Source organism: Lygodium microphyllum, chromosome 1 (assembly GCF_053477565.2).
Source record: "Lygodium microphyllum isolate KBCC chromosome 1, Lygodium_microphyllum_v1.1.10, whole genome shotgun sequence".
Taxonomy (NCBI): domain Eukaryota; kingdom Viridiplantae; phylum Streptophyta; class Polypodiopsida; order Schizaeales; family Lygodiaceae; genus Lygodium; species Lygodium microphyllum.
Window position 1 is genome coordinate 148,525,387 of NC_141135.1, and position 23,883 is coordinate 148,549,269.

The following is a 23,883-nucleotide window of genomic DNA, read 5'->3' on the forward strand; positions in this document are numbered from 1 at the left end:
TTATGCAAGCATGAGGCAAAATTAGAGATCAACATGCATTGATATTCTTTGATAATGGGCATGAGCCAATTTTATCTCCAAGGACGTGGTAGCTTGTCTAGACATTAGAAAGGATGAGATGGGACCCATGAAAGAAGTTAGTATGGGATGCAAGGGTTAAGCAGAGCTTGTCACATTGCTCATTGGAAAGCTTGGTTTGCACGTTCAAAGATATGTGGATGAAGAGTTTTTCATTGCATCACTTGAGGGTTTTGATATCTTGCTTGGCATGTCTTGGTGCCATCATGTGCATGTAGTGATTGATACATTTGTCCGTGTTGTATTGGCTGTTGCCATTTCTAAAGTAATGAAAAATCACCTTTCAACGTTCTTGCTTTTCACTAAAAATAAGGTTGATAATGAAAATGTTTGGAACATATCTAAGTTAGAAGAGTATCGCATGTCATTTTTGCACCTTTTCCTAGTGCATGGAGATTGTTCATTTGACTTCTCCCAATCTTGAGCATATGCATGGGTCTCATGAAGGCTCTTCTTTCATCATGTGAAAGGTAGATTCTTTGCCAGTGGTAGCTCCACAAGTGTAGCTTAAAGAGATGCAATGGCAACCCATTGAGCCATGCGCTCTCCCTTTTTTTGAAGATTCCAATCTAATCCCTTCACAAGGAAAAATAAAAAATGTGATGAGACAAATATCAATTCGAGTTGGCCGAATGGATGGTGTACTTTGATTTATATTAGTTAGATGGTGCGCATCACATTGGATTGATGTGGGTCATGCTTCAAGGGAAGCTGTATGCTTGGTGATGGGGCTAGTCCAAAGTTCGAGACGTGGGTTGAATTTCAATTGGTTTTCTAGAAATGGTTCATAACCGACGATCTATTTGAAATTTTCTCAAAAATTGCTTTTCTTGATCATCATCGAGATAGCTACCGCCTGAAAGGCTGGAAGATCTTGGCATAGATCTTATCCTTGGAAGTAGCCCTTCTAGTAAGCCACCCTAAAGGGTAAGTGTAGCCCAGCAAGAGGAGATAACGAGTCAAGTGAATGAGCTGGTTGAAAAAGGGCTGATTCAGCCCAGCTCATCTCCCTTTTGTTCTCTAGTGCTATTGATTCAGAAAAAGGATGGATCATGGTGCATGTGCATTGACTAACGTGCTTTGAAAAAAATCACGATAAAAATTTGCTTTTGATCCCTCATATCAATGATGTTATGGATAGATTATAAGGGGCACCCATATTCAGCTGTATTGATGTGAAAAGTGGGTATAATTCGATTCGCATTAGATACTCTAAATGTCTAACCCCTATGACACCAAAAGTCATTTCCAAGGGAAAATTGAACATCCGTGACCAAGAGCTAACCTAGATATGTCCCCAACAACTTCTACCAAATGTCACCCATTGCCAAAGCTAGGATTGTTTGTCATCATCATGTGCATTTGACATGTGCACAACTTAAGTGTTAGAACTTGAGTATTCAAGGAGCATTAAGTTAAAAATTCACGTCCTTGTGACACTAGGATATTGATCAGGATCGCTGCTCTCTTTTTGTTAATGTTTGGTACATTGGCTATGTTTGCACTTGACATGGCCATCTTTATACAGTGTACATGTTCAGATAGATACCGAGAAAAAGAAATACTTGCTCTTGTAATTTGGACCATCATGAAGGGGAAATACTTGTTGGTACAGTCTTTGTAAGTCATAGCATTGCATGTTGCAGCAAAGATTTTGATTTAGAAAGACAAGAATAGCATATTAATGCTTGTCAAAGCTTCTTGGCTGATATGACTTCTTTAATGTTGCTCAAATTTCTGTGAAGGCTCACATGAAGGTGTTTGTAAAATTTTCACATCTAGGCATTGCCGAACTATCAGTCCTTTTAACTAACCATTGATTATTCTAGCAATCATTTGTTTTTTCTCTTTTAAATGGGGAAAGTACCCAATTGGTGGGTGTGTAAGGCAAACAAAATGAGTGTTCATTTCATGTATGTTGTTGATTCAAAAGCACCATAGTGCTTATAATGTATGCATCCAGAAGTCTTGTTGCCCTCCAAGCTCTCCCTCATGGTGGCTTGATCTTGCTCCACGGCAGCAGATTCGTAGAAAGTACTGTGAGCCAACTTGGAGCTATATTACCAACCTAACTCTGAGATGGAGGTTTTGACTGTGCACAACTCCCAACACAAATGAACCTGACCATACCTTCTTTTTATAAAGTGAAGCAGGATGTTGAGGAGTAGAGATGACCTGTTTGGAAGCACATCCATCCTGCATAGCTTCTAAAGACATCTTTAAAATTGACCTTGTATGCCTTTTCAGTTTTCTGACATCTGTACCATGGTCTCTCATTTATGTTGCAGACTGCAGAAATTATGGCAATTACTATCATGCAGATAGTAATTTTACTGTTATGTTTTTAAAGTGTATAAACCATACCAAAATTTTTAGTCATTTTTCATTACATGTCACACAATGAGCACCTTGAAAACTTTTAACTTGAGATGTGCTTGTTTTGCTCTCTTATGAGGTGTCATGTCTGTATCTGTTGTACAAATAATTTTTCTGTCATCTTCCTAATCAGAGCAACATCTCACGTTTTTGAATCCTGATTTGCATCTCAGACAGGTCTTCTAATGAAGGATTAGTCTCAAGCACATCTCTTGTGCCAACATATCAGGGGGCTGCATATCAGATGGTTCCTGCCACATGTTTGCCAGTTGCTAGAGCTCAACCAATGATACGATGGTCACGCATGATCTTGACATTGGCCTTTCTACTAGGAGCTTACACTGGAACTGGACTTCTATTAAAGGTGTTGTTTGATCTCTTAGATAAATCCATATTAAGGGTATTTGCAGTTATAAGAAAGTCTGCAATTAAAGCACAGTTTTTTTCCCCAGAGATACATTTTTAAATTGAAATCATGGATACGAGGGGTAGTTTGGGAAGATGACTGTGCCACAATGATAGCATCACAGAGAAAGGTGGCTGAAGAGGCTGCACTGGCAGCTGCAAGTGCAGCTAAAGCTGCATCAGTAGCAGCTATGGAAGTGGCTAATGTTAGTTGGGAAGTGATAATGATTCACACTGAAGGTAAGATAAAGTGTGGCTTGGATGGAGTGTGTGTGATCTTTTGCTGTTGTTGTGTGAATAAGTTCCTTTTTGTGCATACACAGAAAAGCGTTATGTCACCAGCATCATCCAAGCTTTGAAAGCTCATACCGCTGATCTTACTAGGACTATGAAGTCATTGAAGATGGTTATGGAAGGTGTGAATAATACAAGACCGTTCCCTGCAAATTTGTTAGCAATTGGCAATCAAATGGAGGAAAAGGTATTCACTTTGTACAAAATCTGCTATATTGACTCTTCTTAGACAGGTAAATGGTGATGCTCAGTTTAATGGATTGTGTAAAGTATCAAGGTAAAATTTCAGCCGGAAAATCATGTAATGCATTCAAAGGCTTGATGTGTGGTTTGCATTTTGAAATAGGCAGATGATTGAAATTGTGTGAGCATTGACCTTTTAGCTGCTTGTGGTAAGGAGCTCCTCAGCAGGGCAGGCAGCAAAGGAAGGGGAGGGGGCTAAGAGAAAGTGAGAGAAAGCAATAAAGTTTTGCTTTTGTGTCTTTAAATTTGATGATTAGCTCTCATCAAATAGTATTCCCACACAATCAACAAATGGTGGATAGGGAGAAGCTCTTCTCATAGAGACTTGTGTTTCGTGCATCTGGTTGCAAATTTGCATTCTCAAAAGAAGGGACTTCAGCACTACTCCAGTGCACATGTGTTGTCCTCTTACAGAAACATGCCAAGCCAGAGAATTCCAGGAAGCCTTTTTAGAACCAAATAACATATACTGAGAAATCGGCTTAGTATGCGTATCTCTAATTGTGGCCTTTCTAAAAATATTTTACATTCTCTTGCATGATTATTCTATGATGACGTCTCAAATTTTTTTATTTCACTTAGAAAAGTCACTGCTTGTTTCAATATACTGTGGGTTTCTTGACTGAATCCAGCACAATCTGATGTTGTGACTGGAACTATAATATAGATTTCTCTTTCTCTCTTTCTACTTGTGTCTCTCTATCGAAAATTGTGTTGATTTTTGTCAGATTGTGACTAGTCATGTTGCACCCAGGGGGTCCACCTATAAGAAATCATCTATGTAATATGTGTTCAAAGGATATTAATAAATACCCTTTCTTTATATGCAATAAGTCCTTAAAAGGGGATCTTCATTGAAGAATGACCCACAAAATCCTGGAAATGTTGATCATGGTTTATATTGAAGGTTGCAGAAAGCTGGGTATTCACTTTTGAAATATTGAGATGCACCTAAACAATGGCCTTGTAAAAGTCCCTACCTGTTAACTGTGTTAGACTAATATGTGTGAGGATACACTACACTTTTGTAGAGAAAACAACATGTGAACCTGGCCAAAAAATAAACTATTAGAACTTAAGTGAAGACTGGGAATGAATGAGTGAATCAAGAATGAACCCAATGAACAAACCAAGTGTCCGAGGTATTTGTGATACAAGGAATGTTCAAGGAGGGGAGGTTTGTGTTTTTGCCTGCTCTTGTTGGAGTGGGTATTGTACATTGAGGATTCGCGAATGCAACAAACCTCCAAAGCTCCTCCAGGGGTATGTGAGGATCCATCTCCTGCAGGCTCCAATAGATGTGATCTGAGTAGGCACTCACTATTAGTTTGGTGAAGCGATATTTGGGAAACCTTTGGTGGCTACTCACTAGAGGGATCGCATCATGTTTGTAGGTGATGGTAAATTGTAGGTAAGCATGGTGGGCTACCACTGCTAGTGGATGAGGGGAGACTGTGAAAGACTGTATGTCGAGGATGAGAGATAAGGTCCCTAAAAGATAGTCGAGCGTGCTTGCTTCTAGTCTCTTTATAAATTCTCTAGAGGGGCCTCCTCTTGTATGTTTGGATGCATGAAGTACAAATGCTCACGAGTCTTTATTTTGCAAATAAAGTGTGGCTAATTATATCACTTTAGAAAAGACCTGAATACAAAGAAGTGCTCATGCTCAATAGACCAAGCTGGAGCTGGTGAAAGTCACAGATACATCATATATACAAGCCTCTCAAGGCGGTCTGGGGGGGATAGGGGCAAGAAGCCATGGAGGGGGGAGGGGTGTATCGCCATCTGGGGTTGCCTGCCTGCATCACGAAGAATAGGTCCTGGCCGCCCCAAGTGCGCATGAAATGACCTCGGAGCTCCTGACGAGCCCTGGACTAGCCCTGCACTTGATCCCATCGGCCTCGAAGGGAGTGGATGACGGAGGTCTAGAGCTTCGCTAATGTCGTCTGTACTGAAAGTCTCTCTCCGCTGAAAGCCACTTGACACCGCGCCTTCCAGATATGCCAACCAGTAAGACTCCCTATGATTTCCCATCCTTAGAGCAGTCTGCTGTGGGCTCCAGTACTTGGCGGATGGGTAGAGCCTCTAAATCCACCACTGCGCACGACCCTGCCTTGATAATGAATATCGTATCCTGCATCTCGGCCTCATACAGAAGGTGACGGCCCTGGCTGACCGCCTGCCAGCAGGAAGCACCCCAAGAGATACATCCAAGACTGGGTGCTATGCGGTGAAGGATGCGGCATACTCCTCTCCACACGAGCTGTGCCACCTTACACGACCAAAGGCAGTGCTTTGGGGTTTCCATAGACTGCTGTGTGCAGCACTTATAAACCCCCTCCTTCTGCATCTGGGCAAGCCAGCTTCCCACCGCCAAGCCTCCATATGCTACCAGCCATAAAAAATATGATACCCTCCTTGGCCTCTAGCTGTCCCATAGGCGGTGCTAGAAGGTCCGACGGAACGGCTCCGTGATGCTGTGCTTTGCCCAGTGCCTGCTACGTGACGGCGCCCAATCCATATCTTCCTGCATCAGTACGTGTCTGCCAATCTTGGCGGTGTACTCTAGGAACCTCGGTGGCTTCTTGGCGACCATAGAGGTTGGCCAAAGCCACTCTCTCGGATCCCACTCCAGCTCATCAAATGGCCTTCCTTCCCAGATCCAGAGGCGCCACTCCTTGAGCTCCTGCCAAAAGACTAAAGGGTCTAGCTGATATGTCTTCCCTTGAAGACCAACCACCCGGATCCTCTTCCATGAAAGGATTGCTATCCCCTCGTCTTGCTGCCCTTTGTCAAGAGCTAGACGCCCCCCCTCCTGCACTGTGAAAAAGGTCCCAGGTGGAGTGCCACCCACTCTTCCTGCCACCTATAGGGGGATGCCTGTTGGTGAAAACCTAGCGGCCCATAACTCCCGGGCCTGTATTGGCTCTTGGATCGGGGGAGCAAGCCACTCCTGAGGTATCATTGCATCTATCTCCCTTCTCCTTAGCTCCACGCCTCGCTGGCAACCTGATACTTGCTGCAACACCTCCTCGTCCGCCATCCTGTACACCTCCCGCCATGTTCTGATGGTACGAGCCGGGTCAGCCTCCCAACCACCCCACTGGATGTGGGGGCGCTTGCCGATCTGTACCCCTTCCCGGTCCTTGACCTTGGGGTTCCAAATTACCGGTTGATGGTCTTTCTCTTACAAGAGATCTTTTGTCGGTATGGCTGTGTGGGAAAAATTAAAGCAAATAGGGATGAGTTGGATGCAAATGAAGCTCATGATTTCTTTGCATGAGTGGGGATAAAGCTTGCTTTAACTTCAGCCTATAACCTTGAAGGAAATGGAAAAAGTAAAAGAGGTCATCCACCTATTGTGTGGCATTGGCAAAAGCATGTGGAGAGAAGGTAAAAGAGTGGCCACGATTGCTCCCTTATGAAGAAAGCCTTAGAGAGGCCATTCTCTCTCGGGCATTTCTACCCGTTCTGTGTATGGAAAGCCTCCTCTAGTTCCTTCTCTGTGAAGGGGGCTAGGAGGGAGCATCCCTTCTCCTCTGTGACGAGGGACGGGATGTTATCCCAGACCTACTGTCTACACCGCTGTCCTCTAGCTGAGGCTGTCTCTTGCTGGAAGAGGCGACTATAGTAGTCGGTGGCAATCTCCATCACCTTGTTTGGGCTAGAACGGGTCCTCCCATACTGATCTCGGAGGCTGCGTATCTGCTCTCTTGAGGTGCGAGGCTGGTATACCTGAAAAAACTCCTTGCACATCGTGTCCCCCTTCCGCGCCTAGAAAGCTGCTGAGGTACGGAAAGAGAACTCAGAGCTCCTGTCCTCTAGGCCAACAATGGCTGCTCGCGAACACACCTCCTCTGCGTGGAGAGTGGGATCCCCTGGTGCCTAATGTAATAATCTCTGCGTGGCTGCAAGGTTCCGTTGGAGTGCTCTCTCCTCCTCCCAGCTCTACTGCTTGGCCTGTATGGCTGCCTCTTGGCAGATTCTGCTCGACTCAACTAGGGCCTCTGCAATCTCCTCTGCGATTTGGCCCCTCCTGCCCCACTTTCTTGTCCAAATCAGCTCTATCTGTCTCGTCACTTCCTCCCTCCTATAGAATGAGTCAGGGATCCGACAAGATTGTGTATCTAGGGCAAATGCTGGGGGATCTAGTGTCAGGAGAACTGGGCAATGATCGGACAATGTGGTGCCCGCCAACTGCCCAATTTGTACTTTGCTTTCGATTCTTGTTGCGTTTAGAGTAGGTTAAGGTTAAGAGATCGGTTGGAAAAGCGTAGGGTTTGTTATTGTGAAATAGGCCAAACAGGGCACAAATTAGGGAAAAAAGGAAGGAGTGCTTAAGGGGGTTGAGGTCGACAAGCGAGGGGGCAGGAGTGGCGAGAACCTTGTGAGGGGGGGGGGGGGGGGGCTATGAGAGCAAGGGGAAGCTTATTTGAAACCCTGGTTGTGTGAGAGAGAGAGAGATACTCTGTGTGTGTGTGTGTGTGTGTGTGTGTGTGTGAGCTCCATTGTGTGGATCCACTTCAATCGCGTCATCGACGAGTTTGTTGCCCACTACAGGTAGAGCCACTTTGAATCTTGTCCTTGTTATTATTATTATTGTTATTAAGTTTTGTTTCTTTTTGTTTTTTGATTGTTTGATTGATTGTTTTCGTCCTATCAAGTAATTTGTATCTTAAGAAGAGAAAGAAAGAAATGGTTAGACCCAATACATCACAAAATAGACAAGCTATCTTGAGCACGCGTGGATGCCGATGATGAAGAAAAGATATGGGGAGTATATAGAGAATAGAATTAAGGACATTGCTTCTGGAGATTGCCATGGTAGGTACTACGAATATGGTAGTGATGAAGAAAAGATATGGGGAGTATATAGAGAATAGAATTAAGGACATTGCTTCTGGAGATTGCCATGGTAGGCACTACGAATATGGTAGGTCTAGAGGTGTCCAGACTTTGATTGAAAAGGGATAAATGTATAGAGATATATGTTTATAATAATAGAATGCCAATGCATGGGAAAATGCAAAAAGCAATGCAAAACGTCATGCTCATGCAAAATGCTATGCAATGGTGTCACTTGGACAATGTCTTTGCAAGGGGATTGTTCAATTGCCCAAGCACCCTTTTAGAATCATAGTAATCTTAATGATGAGGATGATCATATAGTATACAGAAACAATGATATCTATGAAGCAAGATGTAAACAAAATCCTGTCACTACTAAGAGAAGAAAGTTACTTCCCCTCAAAGTGAAAGGGAAAGTTGAGGAAACCCCCTCTCCCCATCAATTTGAAGTAAAAGGGGAGGGAGCACCCATGCTTATTCAAGGTAGCAAGTATTGTAAGATTGGTTTATTGACTGGCTCAGCCAATATGCGTGCAAAATTGTTAGATGAAGGCACAAATGGTAGGCGGATGGTGCCTTGCTTAACGTACTCTTTGGTGAAGTGGAAGTATACACCAACGTGTGTCCTCCATGGAATGATGATGGGGTTACCAACTAGTGTGGTAGCACTTTGCTTGTTTGTAGAAGGTGATTTTGGGAGTGCCACATGGAAACTGAAGTGCCACTTATAAGCTTCTTAGGTACACAACCTCTGTGGTGCCATCAAAGAGGACATGATACTTTGCCTCGGCCGTGGAAGTAGCCACCATCTCTTGCTTATGGCTAGACTATGAAATGGGAGTTGTACCCAAAGTGTAGATGAATCCACGTTGGGAATACGAGGTATTGAGATCTCCTACCTAGTTGGAATCGGTATAACCTTGCAAATCCAAACCATGACAATATATTAGTACATATGAATAGGTATACTTGACATATCTCAGCACATGCAAGCAAGCTATCCAATGTGACATTTTACGTGCGTTGAAATACTAATTAAAACAATGACGTTGAGTATGCTCAATCTAGCTTAGTATGAATTAGCCAAAGTAATTTTCCTACAATAGATCTATATGTGTGCTCATGAGAGGGTTGACCATGAGGATCCTTAGATAATTTGGCTGTGGGATCAAGAGGAGTGGCCACAGGCCACATTTGATTTGCGCAAAACTACTCATGGTTGTCCATGTCGGATAGACGAGTTGACGTGTTCAATTGATCCTGTCTAGTATGACCCATCCAATCCCATCGAGAGCCGTCCGATGGCATCATTGTGTCGGTCATTCCTGATCAAACTAGCCATTCAGTGACCATTGGTGCACCTTTTTATCTCAAGTTTCTACAATGGCTCTATCTTTTCTACCACCTACTCTCCTCTAATAGCTCTATTCTATGCTCTCACTCACACAGTCTTTCCCTCTCTCTCTCTTTTTTTTTTTCGTAAAAGGTAATTGTATTAATTACGGAAAAAAGGTACAAGATTACATGATTACATGATTACAAGAGACACGAGGGCCCTAGGCCAACGTGTGGGAAATCCCCGTACTAATGCACTAAAAAGGTTACACCAATCATGGCAACGACCCAGAGGCAATTGCCATATGCTAGGGATGCAAATCCTCCCGAGGGAGCAAGTCGGAGTGCCGGATGGGATCTAGCTGCCAATGCAAGAGCCCTTTAAGCCTGGCAATATGTCTCGGTACATTAGAGACCGAATCAAAGAGAAAAGCATTGTGCGTGGTCCAAATGTGCCAACATCCCCAGAATCTGAAAAAGTGAAATAAGATCTTCATACGTAACTGTGGCGGTGTGGGGTACTTTGGGCGCACAAAAATCCAATCGAAAGGAGTTAGTGAGGACCCCACCACTGCGCGCCAGATTTGCGACAAGAGTGACCAGATATTCTTGGCGAGCGGGCAAGAAAGAAAACGATGTCGGGCTGATTCTGCAGTAGTGGTACAGAGGAAACAATTGCCATTCGAGATTCGACGCTTGGAAAGGGCCGAGGCAAGAGGAAGACCACCAATCATTACCCGCCAAAGAAAGACCTTGCATTTGAAAGGTGCCTTATTCAGCCAGCCCTCCATCAGCGTTGCCTGCCACCATGACAGCGATTTCCGCAGTCCCCAAACAATATTAGCTTTCACACCCAGCCATTGGTGATCTTGAATGAGAAGATGATACACCTGATTAGTAGAGGCCTTTTCCAGACTCAACCGGCCTGCAAGGTCCCAGTCTTGCTAAGGACGATCCGCAGCCAGGGCAGGAAAGGGTTGCCTACCTTGAAGCTCCGACAAAAGCTTTCCCCATAAACCACGGTATCCACGTGGGATCCTGAAAAGTCTCTTAGTAGTCCGAAACGATGCGAGGACATTGCGAGTGGCAAGGGTAGTATCCGCAATCGAAGTCGCACCTAAACGGGCCATGCGGTTAAATCTCGGTCTGAGCTGATGTTTGTCTTCCCATGAAAGTAATCTCGATACTGTCAACAATTCCAGCTGAAAGGAGTTAGTCTGCAAGCGGTCCCCCACTGGATGCCAACGGGCCTTTTGGAGCACCACTTTCCAAGAGCCGACCAAGTGCAGTAACAAAGAGGAAGAGGGACTGGAAAATCGAGAGTCAGCATTAAGGACATGCCACCAGGAGGCCCGAAGTCGTGTGTTACCATGGCGTAGCCCGCTGTCCTCAAGAAAATAACGGGCTATGATGGTCCACGGGTGATGATCCACACACATGGCACGAAAAAGAGACCAACGAAGAGCCAACATATGAGTTTCTGCATCCAAAATAGCTCCACCACCCATGCGTTTAGGGGTACATGTATGTGACCATGAAATCCACGAAATGCCTGCCTGCAGTGAATCCTTCTTCCATAGCATGAAACGAATGGGATGAGTGAGAGCCTTCAAAGTAGTAGGCGTCCATGGCAGCAATGGCAGGAAATACGTTAGCAGTGGTAGCATAATTGTCTGAGCCACTTTGAGGCGGACATGGAATGGCCACGCTTGCGACTTCCAATACATAAACTTCGCCGCCAGTTTTTGTGAAATCCACTCCAGTAGGTCCTTTGGCCGTACATCCACCCCCAATGGGTATCCAAGATGCCTAACAATGGAGCCACGGGAAACCACCTGGCCCTGCCAGCCTAATGACTGTAAATCAGGCTCCATGCAACTGAGAATGGCTGACTTAAAGGCATTGATGCGAAGACCAGAGGCCTGACCAAAGAGCGTCCAAACATCTAATGCCTTTCGAATGTTGTCCCTGTCCGCCCGCAAAATCATAAAGGTGTCATCAGCCAAAGATTGGCTAATGAAGTGCTGCCCCAAAGGAAGAGACAATCCTGCCAGTTGAGCAGAAGCCGCCATTGAGGATAACATTGAAAGGACCGGGTGAGTCGCCAGGGCAAAGAAGAGAGGACTCAAAGGGCAACCCTGTCTGATCGAGCGTGCAAGGACAAATGGCTCTGTAACCCCACCATTGAGCATAACTCTTGAAGAAGCCGCATCACTAATGGTGTAGATCAATCGGGACATCCGAGTACCAAAGCCCATAGCAGATATGAGATCTGCAATGAAAGACTAGTCCACATAGTCAAACGCCTTTTCCAAGTCCAATTGAATCAATACCACTTCCTGATTGGAGTGCCGCGCATAGTCAATAGCCATTTGCACATTTAAGATATTATGCAGAATGTTGCGGCCCTTAATGAAACCATATTGGAGAGGATGCACAATAGCTGAAAGGTGCTTGTGAAGCTGATTCGCCAGCACTTTGGAGAAGATTTTATGCATCGAGCTTATCAAAGAAATTGGTCTCCAGTGTTGCAGCTTTGACGGCGAAGGGACCTTTGGAATCAGTTTGATAAGGCCTTCTTTCCATGAGGAAGGCATGATCCCTGTTTCCCAAACCTGCTGAAACATGACCGCCAATGGCTTCACCAATTGCGTGGCCGAGTTCTCAAATAATTCATTAGTGAGACCATCCCAACCGGGACTTTTATCCTTAGGCAGGTGCAACAAAACATCCATAACCTCCTCCTCGCAAATATCCGCCTCCAAAGTGGCTTGCATTTCAAGTGGAACCTGCTGGCGGACCAGATGATAGAAGACCGAGTGGGCATGCGTAACCTGGCTAGAAGGCGAGGGAGAAGAACCAAGAAGTTCCATAAAATAATTTCTGCACATATTGACAATGGTCTGTGGATCAGTGACCATGCGACCTTCCGAATCTTGGAGTCTAGTCATATTTTCGCGAGCCGGAGAAGCATGCAAGGCGCGAAAGAACTTATGAGATTGGCAGGCACTATCTTGCAATGTGTTAGTCAAGTTATGCAGCTTGGCCTGCTGATAAGATTTCAATTGAAACACTTGAATAAGATGGGCCAAACGCCTCTCCAATGACAGCAGAAAATCATCATCTGGGGAATCCACGAGCAAGGAACGGACCAAAGCCAGTAAGTCCTCTGCTGCATGTCGACGTCGCCGACAAAGAGAGGCATGATGAATCCCATATTGCCGAGCAACCCGCTGCACATTAGAGAGCAGCCGTGCAAATGAAGCCAAGCCCTCAGAGGCGAAGTCCAATAAGAACCTCTCAATCAATTGCTGCATATAGCCCTGAAAAATTGGATGCTTCAAATAAGAGGAGTTGAAACGTAAAGGGAGCCTATCCAGCAACTGCATAAAAGGTGCAATAGGTTGTGCCCGCATCTCAAGCTGGAGGGGGAAATGGTCCGACAACGCATATTGCTGCAAGACCTTCATTTCCAGCATCTCGGGAAGAAAATCATCCCCCTGCATGATATACATTCGGTCCAACCGCGACCAAGTAGTTGCATATTGTGCGGAATGAAAAGTAATTTTTGGCGGAAGAGCAATTTTCATTGGACGTAGATCCAAGATTTATTAGTTTGATTAGTACTAGTATCGGTGGGTACTAATCCGACTCCATTGGATGTGACAACCCTACTTTTGGTATGAAATAAAAATAGTATTTCTAGATCGGACCACCTCCTTCCATCTCTAACTTAATATTTTCTATGGTAGTAGAACTTGAGCTTGTAATGAATAAATGATCTATGTACAAGAAAATATAGTTGATTCTCTCTGAAATACATTTGACATACAAAGTTTGGGTCATAAGGGATAGAATGAAAGCCGTGAGTTCGTAGAAACTCATCCATCTTATGGATATTGAAGTGGGGTGCTTGCTTCAGTCTACAAAGAGATTTCCACAAATGAAAGACGTTATCTTTACGGTTTTTAAGAGAAAATCTGGGAGGTGGCTCCACATAGACTTCCTTCTCCAAATAACTGTTCATATATGATCTTTTGAGGTCCATTTGATAGAGTGGCCAACCCTAGTGAGTGACTAGTGCAACCAATATGTGGAATGATGTCAATTGCATTATGGGTGCAAAGGCAAAGGTCCATTCATAATTGATACTATGCTTTTTTCAAAAGCCTTGCACTATAAGGCAAGCCTTGTACTTATCCAAAGTCTCATCAACTATCAATTTGGTCCTAAATATCCACTTAGTCCCGATGACCTTCTTGTGGCTTGTACAATCTACCAAGGTCTAGGGTCTGTTTTGGTCAATTCTCTCAAGCTGCATTTTCATGGCCTAATGCCATTGGGGATGCTTTAGAGCCTCCTATCAATATTCTGACTCAAAGTGCGCTATATATAATCTGCCGTAAAGGTAGATATAAAATGTAGTAGTAGATGCTAGTTGGGTAGATCTTTAGGTTCCTCTAGGATTGAATTTGGTGGAGGGATCCTTGAATCTCGTGTGGTGATTTGGTATTAGTGGGGTAACGAGTTCCTAGGAGGGGGTCTAGAAGCTAAAGACATTGTAGGTGGGTCAAGAGCAGATAGTAGAAATGACTTTAGCTCTGATGAAGTAGGTTGAGGAATCAACTCGAAGGCCAGTACAATGGGTTGCACTCTATCCCTCTTATCTTTGGGTAATCGCATTCTTCGTTTGAAGATCAAACAAGTGATAGGCTTTCACCTTCGAGGAGTACCCTACAAAAATTGAGAGATTAGCTCAAGGCTTGAGCTTTTCTATGTCATCATCAAGTATGTACATGTAAGCAAGGCACCAAAAGACTTTGAAGTGTAAAATGAGAGGCTGAATGCCAAAGAATGCCTTGAAGGGGGTTCTTTGAGAGGCCATCCGCAATCGAACACTGGTTGAGGATGTACACGGATGTGTTAATAGTCTCAGCCCGTAGATGCTCGGAGAGCTCTGCTGTGAATAGTATAGACGTGCCATGTTTATCACAATCTATTCCTTCATTCTATGATTCCATTTTGAGAGGGGGAGTTGTTAGAGGTGAGTTAGCAAGAGATGCCATGCTTGTGTAAGAACTCGGAAAATTCGTGGGAGGTGAACTCACTACTGGTATCACTTTTTAGAGTTATATATGACAACCCGTCAAATTTTACACTAGACGCACCCAAGAAGAGAAGTATGTGAGGGGGTCAAATTTGTACTTTAAAAAGTACACCCATATATATCTCAAGAATCCATCCATGATCAACGAGAAGTACAACACACCATATACGGCAGTAGTGGATGTTGGTCCGCAAAGATTAATGTAAATCAATCCAAGGGGCTCTTAGCTCTATGTGTGGTCTGTTGAGGAGATGGGTTACGGTGTTGTTTGCCTAGCTGAAAAGTTTGACAGACATCCTTAGACAATTTTAGATAGAAAAGGACCTCAACCATTGTGAGGACTTGTGAAAAGAGCCATACCCAAGGTGTCCAAAGTGAAAATGCTAAAGAGTCGCATCATTCGTAGGTTCCTATGTAGTGGCTAAAGCCATGAGTAATCACTAAACCAATCTGTGAGTCTATGACCTGGGCTATGGTTGTAGTAAAGAAGAGTGCTTGTCTCAATTGGCAAGATTGCTAAATGGATAAGAGATTTACCCCAAGCTTGGGGACATAATTTATATCATCTAGCAAAGTGAGATCTTGGGGTAAAGAAATACCCAAATGCAGAAACATAAATGAAAGTGTATTTCAAAGCATAAACTCAAAGGAACACAGTTAGGGTTAGGGTAACTTGGAGAGATGAACACAATGAAGATATGAATGAATGAATAAATATAATGCGATGCTCATGCAACAAACAAACTGTGCAGGGAATGAAAACTGTACCATGAACTCTCATATGTCAAGGACCGAGGTAGCGGTAATGAGTTGGAGAGAGTGTCGTACTCTTGATGGATCCGAAATGCAACGAGGCAGTCTTCAGATGTCAATCAAGATCAAACACAACGAACGGTGATACCTAATCAGTGTTGATCAAGTAGAAGAGTGAGAAATCTGCAAAATGCAGCTTCCAGACTATGTTTGCCACACAGTAGCAGCAGCAGCAAAACGCAGCAGTAGGAGGGTGGTGACAGCTGGGATGGCAGCTGGCTGCAGCAAACGCAGATGCTAGAGGATCATGGACAGCAGAGCAGCAGCCTCCTGCAACAATCTCAGCAATAGGAGAGGTCCGCTTGGCTGTTCGCAATAGTGGGAGAGGTCTGCCTAGCTGTTCACAACAATGAAAGGTGTAGGCAGTGTGGAGAAAGCTGAAAATAGGTGCCAAATGGATGTAGATAGTCCTCTACGAACCGGGTGTGGACAACGAAGCTAGATCACTTGAAACCTGCAAAAACGAGATTGGGCTGAATGAAGGGCAGCATACCTATTTGTAGAACGTTTGAGGACCTCTAACCTCTCCCGTTTTAACTCTTTTAGACTTCTTCTTGTTTTAGGGTTTTCCATAAATTAAGCATTTTTAGGACTTTAAGATGCTAATTCAGCATGTAATGCATATTTTATCTCAACACCCGCTCTCAAGCCCAAAATTTGAGCTAGAAAGAAAGGCCAACCCAAAGTTTTTTTTGTTTTCGTTTGTACCCCAAGGCCTCCCACCCCAAAGCAGGTGAAATAGTGACTAAGTAAGCTAATTGAGAAAGCTAAATGTAGCCTAGTATGAATTAGCCAAAGGAGTTTCTCTACCATAGATCTATAGGTGTGGTCGTTGAAGGGATGACCTAGGATATTCTTAGAAAGATGGATAGTGGTACCCAAAGGCCTTGGCCATAGGTTTGTGTCTAATTTGTGCAATACTGGTCCACTAATTGAAGAGCGTACTTCAGCTATGACACAAAAATACTTCCCCTAGATCGAACTACCTTCATCCTCAAAAAGTAAGACAAGAAACCAAGGTCTGCCATGTCAAAGTAGCACAAAGATGAGCCTTAATTTTTGCTATGGTAGTAGAGTCCGAGGAGCTAGTGATAAGTAAATCATCAACATATAGCACGATATAGTTGATCCCCTCTAAAGTGATGGGGATATAAGTTCGGGTCATAAGGGATAGAATGGTAGTGGTGAGTTCGAAGGAACTTATCCATCCTCTGGAACTAATATTGTGGTGCTTGCTTTAGCCCATAAAGAGCTTTTTGCAAGGAAAAGACCTTATCTTTCCAATTAGTAGAAGAAAATTTGGATGGCTGTTGCATATAGACTTCCTTCTTCAAACAACTATTCAAAAAGGCACTCTTCGCGTCCATCTAATAGATCGACCGATTGTGATCAGCCAAGTGTGTAAGCAATAGACAAAAGGATGTCAATTGCGCAGTAGGGACAAAGATCTCCTCATAATCAATGTCTTGCCTTTGTCGAAACCCTTGCACTACTACGAGGCAAGCCTTGTACTTGTCTTAAGTCCCATTAACCTTTAGCTTAGTCCTAAAAATCCACTTCATCCTTATGACTCTTTTGTGGCTCGGATGATCCATTAAGGTTCAAGTCTCATTTTGGTAAATACTTTATAGCTTCTTTTCCATGGCCGCTCACCATTGGGGATGCTGTAGAGCCTCTTGCTAATTATCTAGCTAAGAATAACACTATGTAATTAGCTGTAAATAGTGATGCAAATGATGCGTGAGGTGCAAGCCGGCGGGCAGATCTTCTAGGGTCCTCTAGAGTAGAAGCCGATGAAAGAACCCTCGAATCGTGCATGCTCTGTTGGTACTAGCAAGGTAATGGGTCTTATGGAGGGAGACTAGGAATTGAAGAATTTACGGGTGGGTCAGGCGACACTACATCTCTCCTAATGATCACCTTGTTTATCAGAGGATTGAACAAAAGATAGGCTTTTGCTTCGGAGGAGTATTCTACAAAGATTAGGAGATTAGCTTAGGGAGTGAGCTTTCCTATCTTATCATCAAAGGTGTGCATGTAAGTAGGATTCACAAAGACTCTAAAGGGGGAAATTATAGGGTAGCAGAGTATAGCCAAATTTGGTGGACAGCAGAGAGTTTACTGCTGTAAACCCTAAATTACAGCAGTAATTAGGGTTTAGCAGCCACCTTGGGACCCGTGCCATCAGTCAAAGGCATTGTACACTGAAATCAGCACCGGAAATTCGTGGAATTGTGAGGATTTCAGATGCCAGCCCATCTATTGTGAATTTGGGGCAGCATTTGACCAGTTGGGGTTCCATTAGAGCAAGTCCTAGGTGAAAATCAAGGGGCAATTCGCTCGAATGCTTGGCTGATTATTGGAACAGCAAGGGGCTTTTGAATCAGCCAAGGAGATTGTGAAATCTCGGCTTGTAATTTATCCATCAGCAATTGAAATTAAAGAAATACCGAAAGGGGTGCCAGTTTTGGGGCCAACAGGGTGTCCACTGTCCAAGTTTATGAAGGTAAAGTGAGCATTTCAGTTTATGTTCATTTGCTAATTGCTGTAATTAAGTGCTTAATCAGGTTAAACCACCCTATCCGAGTAGGAAGGCTGGTTTCATGGTTCCATTGCCGGGATAAGCACTCAATCTCTTGATTTGGTGAGCCCGAGGCACTTAATTGCAACCCAAAGCTTTGTGCTAGTGCTAATTTTTGTGCTCAGCTGAGAAATTACAGCAACATGTCTTCATACAGTGAGTTGGAATCAAGCAGTGATAATGTCTCTCAGTATGGACATTCTCATGGGAATGAAAGAAATGCAATGCCTAATCTTGGACAAGGCTCTCATGATGGACAACAAGCTGAAAATGTTGCTGTTGGGCAAGATGCAGGGCCTTCAAGCTGTCATGAGATAGATGACTAGCAAAGTGAAGAGGAATTTGATGACCAGTTCAAGAATCGGATGAGGACAGTAGCAAATCTCTTTGCTGAATTGGCAAATTATCCTCAATTCACCCAATTTTTGAATGCTCCAAAGAAGGACAGCAAGGGCAAGAAGAAGAAGTCAACTTCTACACCTTCGGGACAGCAAGGTGCACCGAAGGTAGTGCCAAATCCTTTACTTGAAGCTCCTAAAGAGGCCAATGAAGCTAAACAGTTGGTACCTATGGGGCAAGGAATGCAAATGCAAGGCCATTATGGAAGTGCCACTCCAATGGATTTTGGACAGTCGGGCATGCATGCTATGATGGGGCAGCCAGGATACTTTGGTGGTAGCACGATTTTTCATGCAATGGTTGGCCAAGGGCCGCATACAGGAATGCATGGCACAAATCCCTATGGTATGCAGCAGCCAATGCATGGTGTGCAAGGCCCATTGTTTTCGGGTATGGCTGGAAATGTGCAAAACTCTATGTATGGTAGCATTGGCTTGATGCCTGGGGCACAAAGTGGAATGTTTGGCAATGCATCTGCACCCCCGAATGCTTATGGGGCTCAAGGAATGAGTGCTGGTCATCCAAATGCTTCATTTGGGCTTGGTCATGATGTAAATACAGCAAATGCAACCTTTTTGCAGCAGCCAATGTATGACAACTTGACTCCCAAAGGGGAAGCAAAAGACTATGATGAGGGTAGAAAAGCAGTGAAGTTTGAGTCCTTCAGTGGTGCACAAGATAGGTTGAAAGCTTTGACTTTCATTCAACAGTTTGATGCAGCCTATTCAGGGGGAAACTTCACCGAATCCTCTAAGATTCAAAAGGTAGCCACTTTCTTGTAGGGGAATGCATTGCAGTGGTGGTCCACGCTCTTGATGCAAGGTAGAGTACCATCAACATGGGTACAATTCAACCAAATGTTTGCATCGAATTGGTTGACTAGTACCTTTGAGGTGGACATCATGAAAGCTTGGAACAAGCTTGATGCAAAGGAATGCAAGAATTTAGAGCAATACAATAAGAAGTTTTGAGATGCATTGCTGCCCGTCACTTCTTATCGTGCCATACCCCTTCATGAGCAAGTGGAAAAATATGTATGTGTGCTGCCCAAAGGAATCAGGGATTTTTGCATAAAATCCACCATGTCTAGCATGTCTCAGCTCATAGAAACTGCTGCTACAGCTGATGCTTTGCTGAGTGGAAAGGTTTCGGGCTTCCAAGAGAGCGGGGAGAAGCCGAATAAAAAGTTGTTTAAGGCCGAGAAAAGGGGCATACATGAAAACCAGCCTGAAAAGAGGCCAAAACAGCAAAGAAAGGGCTCAAAAACATTGGCACAACGTAGGGAATTGATGGCTACAAATAAATGCTTTATTTGTGAACAGGAGGGTCATATTGCAAAGAACTGTCCCAATAGGCAGCAAGTTGCAAAATCAGAAAATTAGGGAGATCCTAAAGGGTAAAAGGCCCAAAACATCAGTGGGATTGGTGCCGATGTTGTTAGTGATCAGCCCAATGATGATGCTACTGAGTTCTGCAGAGCATGGGATAAAATTAGGGATCAGCATTCATTGATCTTCTTTGATAATGGTGCACGAGCCAACTTCATCTTTATTGACATGGCAGCCCGTCTAGGCATCAAAGAGGATGAGATGGGAGCCATGGGGAAAGTTGGAATGGCATGTAAGGGTCATGCAGAACTTGTCACACCACTCATTGGAAAGCTTCGGTTGCACATACAGGGATATGTGGACAACGAAGAGTTTTACATTGCTCCACTCGAGGGTTGTGATGTGTTGCTTGGTATGCCATGGTACCACCGTATGCATGTAGTGATTGATTCATATGCAAAAGAGATCACTATTCAACATAAGGAAAAGACACTCACACTTGATGTAAAGTTGAAAGGGGAATCTGTCCCTGTTGTATCTGCAGCTGCTATTTCTAAAGTAATGAAAAATCATCTTTCAATGTATTTAGTTTTTGCTAAGGATAAGGATGAAAGTGAGAATGTTGGGAATATGTCAAAATTAGAGAATGATCGTATGTCATTTCTGAAAATGTATGCTGATTGCTTCTCTTAGTCACTTCTAGGGCAGCTACCATCTGAAAGACCCGAAGATCATGGCATAGACCTTATCCTTGGAAGTAGCCCTCCTAATAAGCCACCCTATAGAGTCAGTGCAGCCCAACAGGAGGAGATTATGAGTCAGGTAAATGAGCTGTTAGAAAAAGGGTTGATTCAGTCCAACTCATCTCCTTTCTATTCTCTAGTGCTTTTGGTGCAGAAAAAGGATGGTTCATGACGTATGTGCATTGACTATCATACTCTGAACAAGATCACGATAAAGAACCGCTTTCCGATCCCTCGGATCAATGATGTTATGGATAGATTGCAGGGGGGCAGTAATATTCAGCCGTATAGATTTGAAAAGTGGATATCATCAGATACGCATTAGACCGGAGGATTTGCCTAAGACAGCTTTTAGGACATCTTTTGGGTTATATGAATTTCTTATCATGCCTTTTGGACTTATGAATGCTCCTGCCACTTTTAATCGGATGATGGATCGCACCTTTCGGCCACATAGAGCATTTGTGGGTATTTTCTTTGATGACATGATTGTGTATTCAAAGAATGAGACGGAGCATAGAAAGCACTTGGACATTGTTTTCAATGAGCTACGTAAGCATAGGCTGGTTATCAATGATAAGAAGAGTGAATTCTTTTTGCATGAAATCCACTTCTTGGGACATATTGTATCGGGTGATGGTATTCATATGGACCCTGCTAAGGTTGAAGCAATACGTTCTGTTAGAGAGATCATAGCCAGGGCTGCACAGTCGGACTGTGCAGTCGGACTGCCACGTGGCAGTCCGACTGCCTGCAGCCCAGTCGGCTGCATTTAATGCAGCCGACCTGTCCTATTCTTTGGGCAGATTTCGGCTATTTATACCTGAGGTCTCCAGCAATCTTTCTGATCATTCTCTGTCGCAGATTACAGACCGGTGCCGTGCAGATCTCTGTCTCTGTTCGCAGATTTCAGACAGCAGACAGTGCAGACTGCAGCAGACTTCGAGGTGGACAGCAGGTCGCATCGTCGAGGTGGAGACACGCAGTCCAGCGCACTGCGCCCGTGTATATCTTTGTATTCAGCATTCTTTATACAGCAGATCTTCAGTGTACACTGTTTCTTTCTCTCCCTTCTCTCTCTGCGTTCTCTCTCTCTCAGTCCTACGCTTCCGCACCGCTGCACTCTGACATGGTATCAGAGCAGTGTTTGAGGGCTGACTGAGCGCAGAATCAACCTGAAGTGGAGTTTCCATCGCGACACAAATTTGCGTTTTTTGCGTTTAAGGGCAGACAGGAGGGCTGCGCCTTGGAACAAGGCTGAAACGAGTGTGGGCGCACAGGAAAGGAGTACAGGTGGTGGATTTGCTGCTGTTTACTGCTGTTTGACGCGGAGAAAGTTTGAGTTTTCAACCTAAAAGTGCAGGTTTTGCTTTTTCATCGCCTCCGGCGGGTGAAGAAGCTTCGGGACGCTGAAGAGCCTTAGCAGGCTGAGTCTACTCAGTCAGAGGGGGACTGCTTTTGCGTTTGAGAAGGCATTGCAGGTGAAGATGTCTACAGAGATGGACCTGGAGTTCCAGGCGATTATGGACCGGAAGGTGCCTGTCCTACCGGCTCTTCCTACAGATCAGAAGCTCGACGGTGACAACTACCGCATTTGGCGCGTTATGATGTTGGCCATTCTGGAGTCCTATGATTTGGCGGAGTTGGTACAGGAAGATATTGACCGGCCTTCGGTAAGAGATGAGTCCAAACTCTCTTCCGATGCTCGTGCGGAGTTAGCCAGGGCCCAGTCTCATTGGGACAAACTGAATGCCAGGATTCGATCCTTTCTCTTTCTATCATGCACTACAGCCGTGATCGCTCACATCGAGCACTTGACGGTGGCTCGTGAGATATGGCTGGAGCTTGATCAAATGTACAATCGGATGACCCTGATGAAGAGGGTTTCTTTGGAGGTTCAGATGCGGACCTTGTCCGTCAATAAGTCTTCTTCGCTAAGGGAACACATTAACAAGCTAAGGCAGCTACAGATGCAGGTTCAGAATGCGGGGAAGCCGATCTCCTCCGAAGACATACACTCTTGTCCCAGTTGCCGCCACGATTCGGTACATTTTACTCTGCCCTTATTGCTTCGGGACGAGAGTCTACTCTTCGGTGGGAGGAGTTGGTTCCTATGGTCTTGGACCAAGAGGAACAGTTAAAGGGACAGAATGCTTCCAAGACGGAGGCGTTGACAGGTCAAGCCTCTCAGAAGAAGGGGAAGGACCAAAAGAAGAAGAAGGGGGATAACAAGTCCAAGAAGGACAAGGACAAAGACTCCACATGCCATATTTGTGGAAAGAGTGGCCATTGGAAGAAGGATTGCCCTGACAAAGACTCGAAGGACACCAAGAAGAAGGAAACCAAGGATTCTGGAGCGGTGGCTGCACCCTCATCAGCTGCATTTCTACACTTAGTTGTCATTGAGGACGCTTCACCGAATGCTTCTGATGCTGCGATGGCGGCTTCCCAATCTCGAGAGTGGATTATTGATAGTGGTGCCTCACGGCACATGACTCCTTCATCAGATGGTGTTGCCCAGCTGCGACCTTCGCATGGGCAGGTTCTCATTGGAGACAGTTTTTCAGTTTCTATTGCAGGTCGGGGTAAGATGCAGCTTATTCCGGATGGACGAGGTGGCACCCATACTTCAGAGGTTTTGCATGTACCAGGCTTGGGGTACCATCTCCTTTCAGTCCATAAGATTTGTTCCCTTGGTCTTCTGGTGGAGTTTGACAGTTCTACAGTGCGAGTCCTTGATCGTGAATCGAGGAAGGTTCTATCATCTGGATATGAGGAGAACGGCATTTACAAACTGAAGTCTTCCACTGCCCTCTCCACTCTTCTTCTTACCTCACGGTCACAGTCTGAATTATGGCATGCTAGGTTTGGTCACGTGAACTATGACTATCTTCGGAAGGCGTCACGGGGACAGCTTGTTCGAGGGTTGCCGGATATAGTGGTGAGCCAGCAGCCATGTGTCTCCTGCATAAGGGGGAAGCAGCATAGGGATGCCATTCCCCACACCGCTTCGCGGCGGTCTACTTCACCGATGGAGTTAGTATCTACGGATCTATGTGGCCCTATGAGGAATGAGTCCCTGCGTGGGAGCTCGTACTTCATGCTGATCGTGGATGACTATAGCAGGATGACATGGGCCTACTTTTTGGCACTAAAATCAGAAGCTTTCTCGCACTTCAAGGATTGGCTTCTCTTTGAGGAGAACCGATCAGGCCGGAAGTTGAAGACCTTGCGATCTGACAAGGGAGGTGAATTTGTCTCTAATGAATTTGCTCAGTTTTGTGCAGATAGAGGAATTCACCAGGAGTTTGCCAATACGAATACTCCACAAGA

General features: G+C 44.6%; 1 protein-coding gene across 3 annotated transcripts in view; it reads left to right on the forward strand.

Moving 5' to 3' along the window:
- LOC148041800 (uncharacterized) overlaps positions 1 to 23,883 on the forward strand; it is a 143,067-nt gene that overhangs the window by 71,513 nt on the left and 47,671 nt on the right. For 2 of the 3 annotated variants that reach the window (XM_087682567.1, XM_087682559.1), the window contains exons 3-5: positions 2,632 to 2,818; positions 2,907 to 3,099; positions 3,183 to 3,340. In XM_087682567.1, coding sequence (XP_087538693.1) covers positions 2,632 to 2,818; positions 2,907 to 3,099; positions 3,183 to 3,340 — 538 coding nt within the window. The remainder of the gene's footprint in view (positions 1 to 2,631; positions 2,819 to 2,906; positions 3,100 to 3,182; positions 3,341 to 23,883) is intronic. The other variant, XM_087682576.1, reaches the window with a different exon arrangement.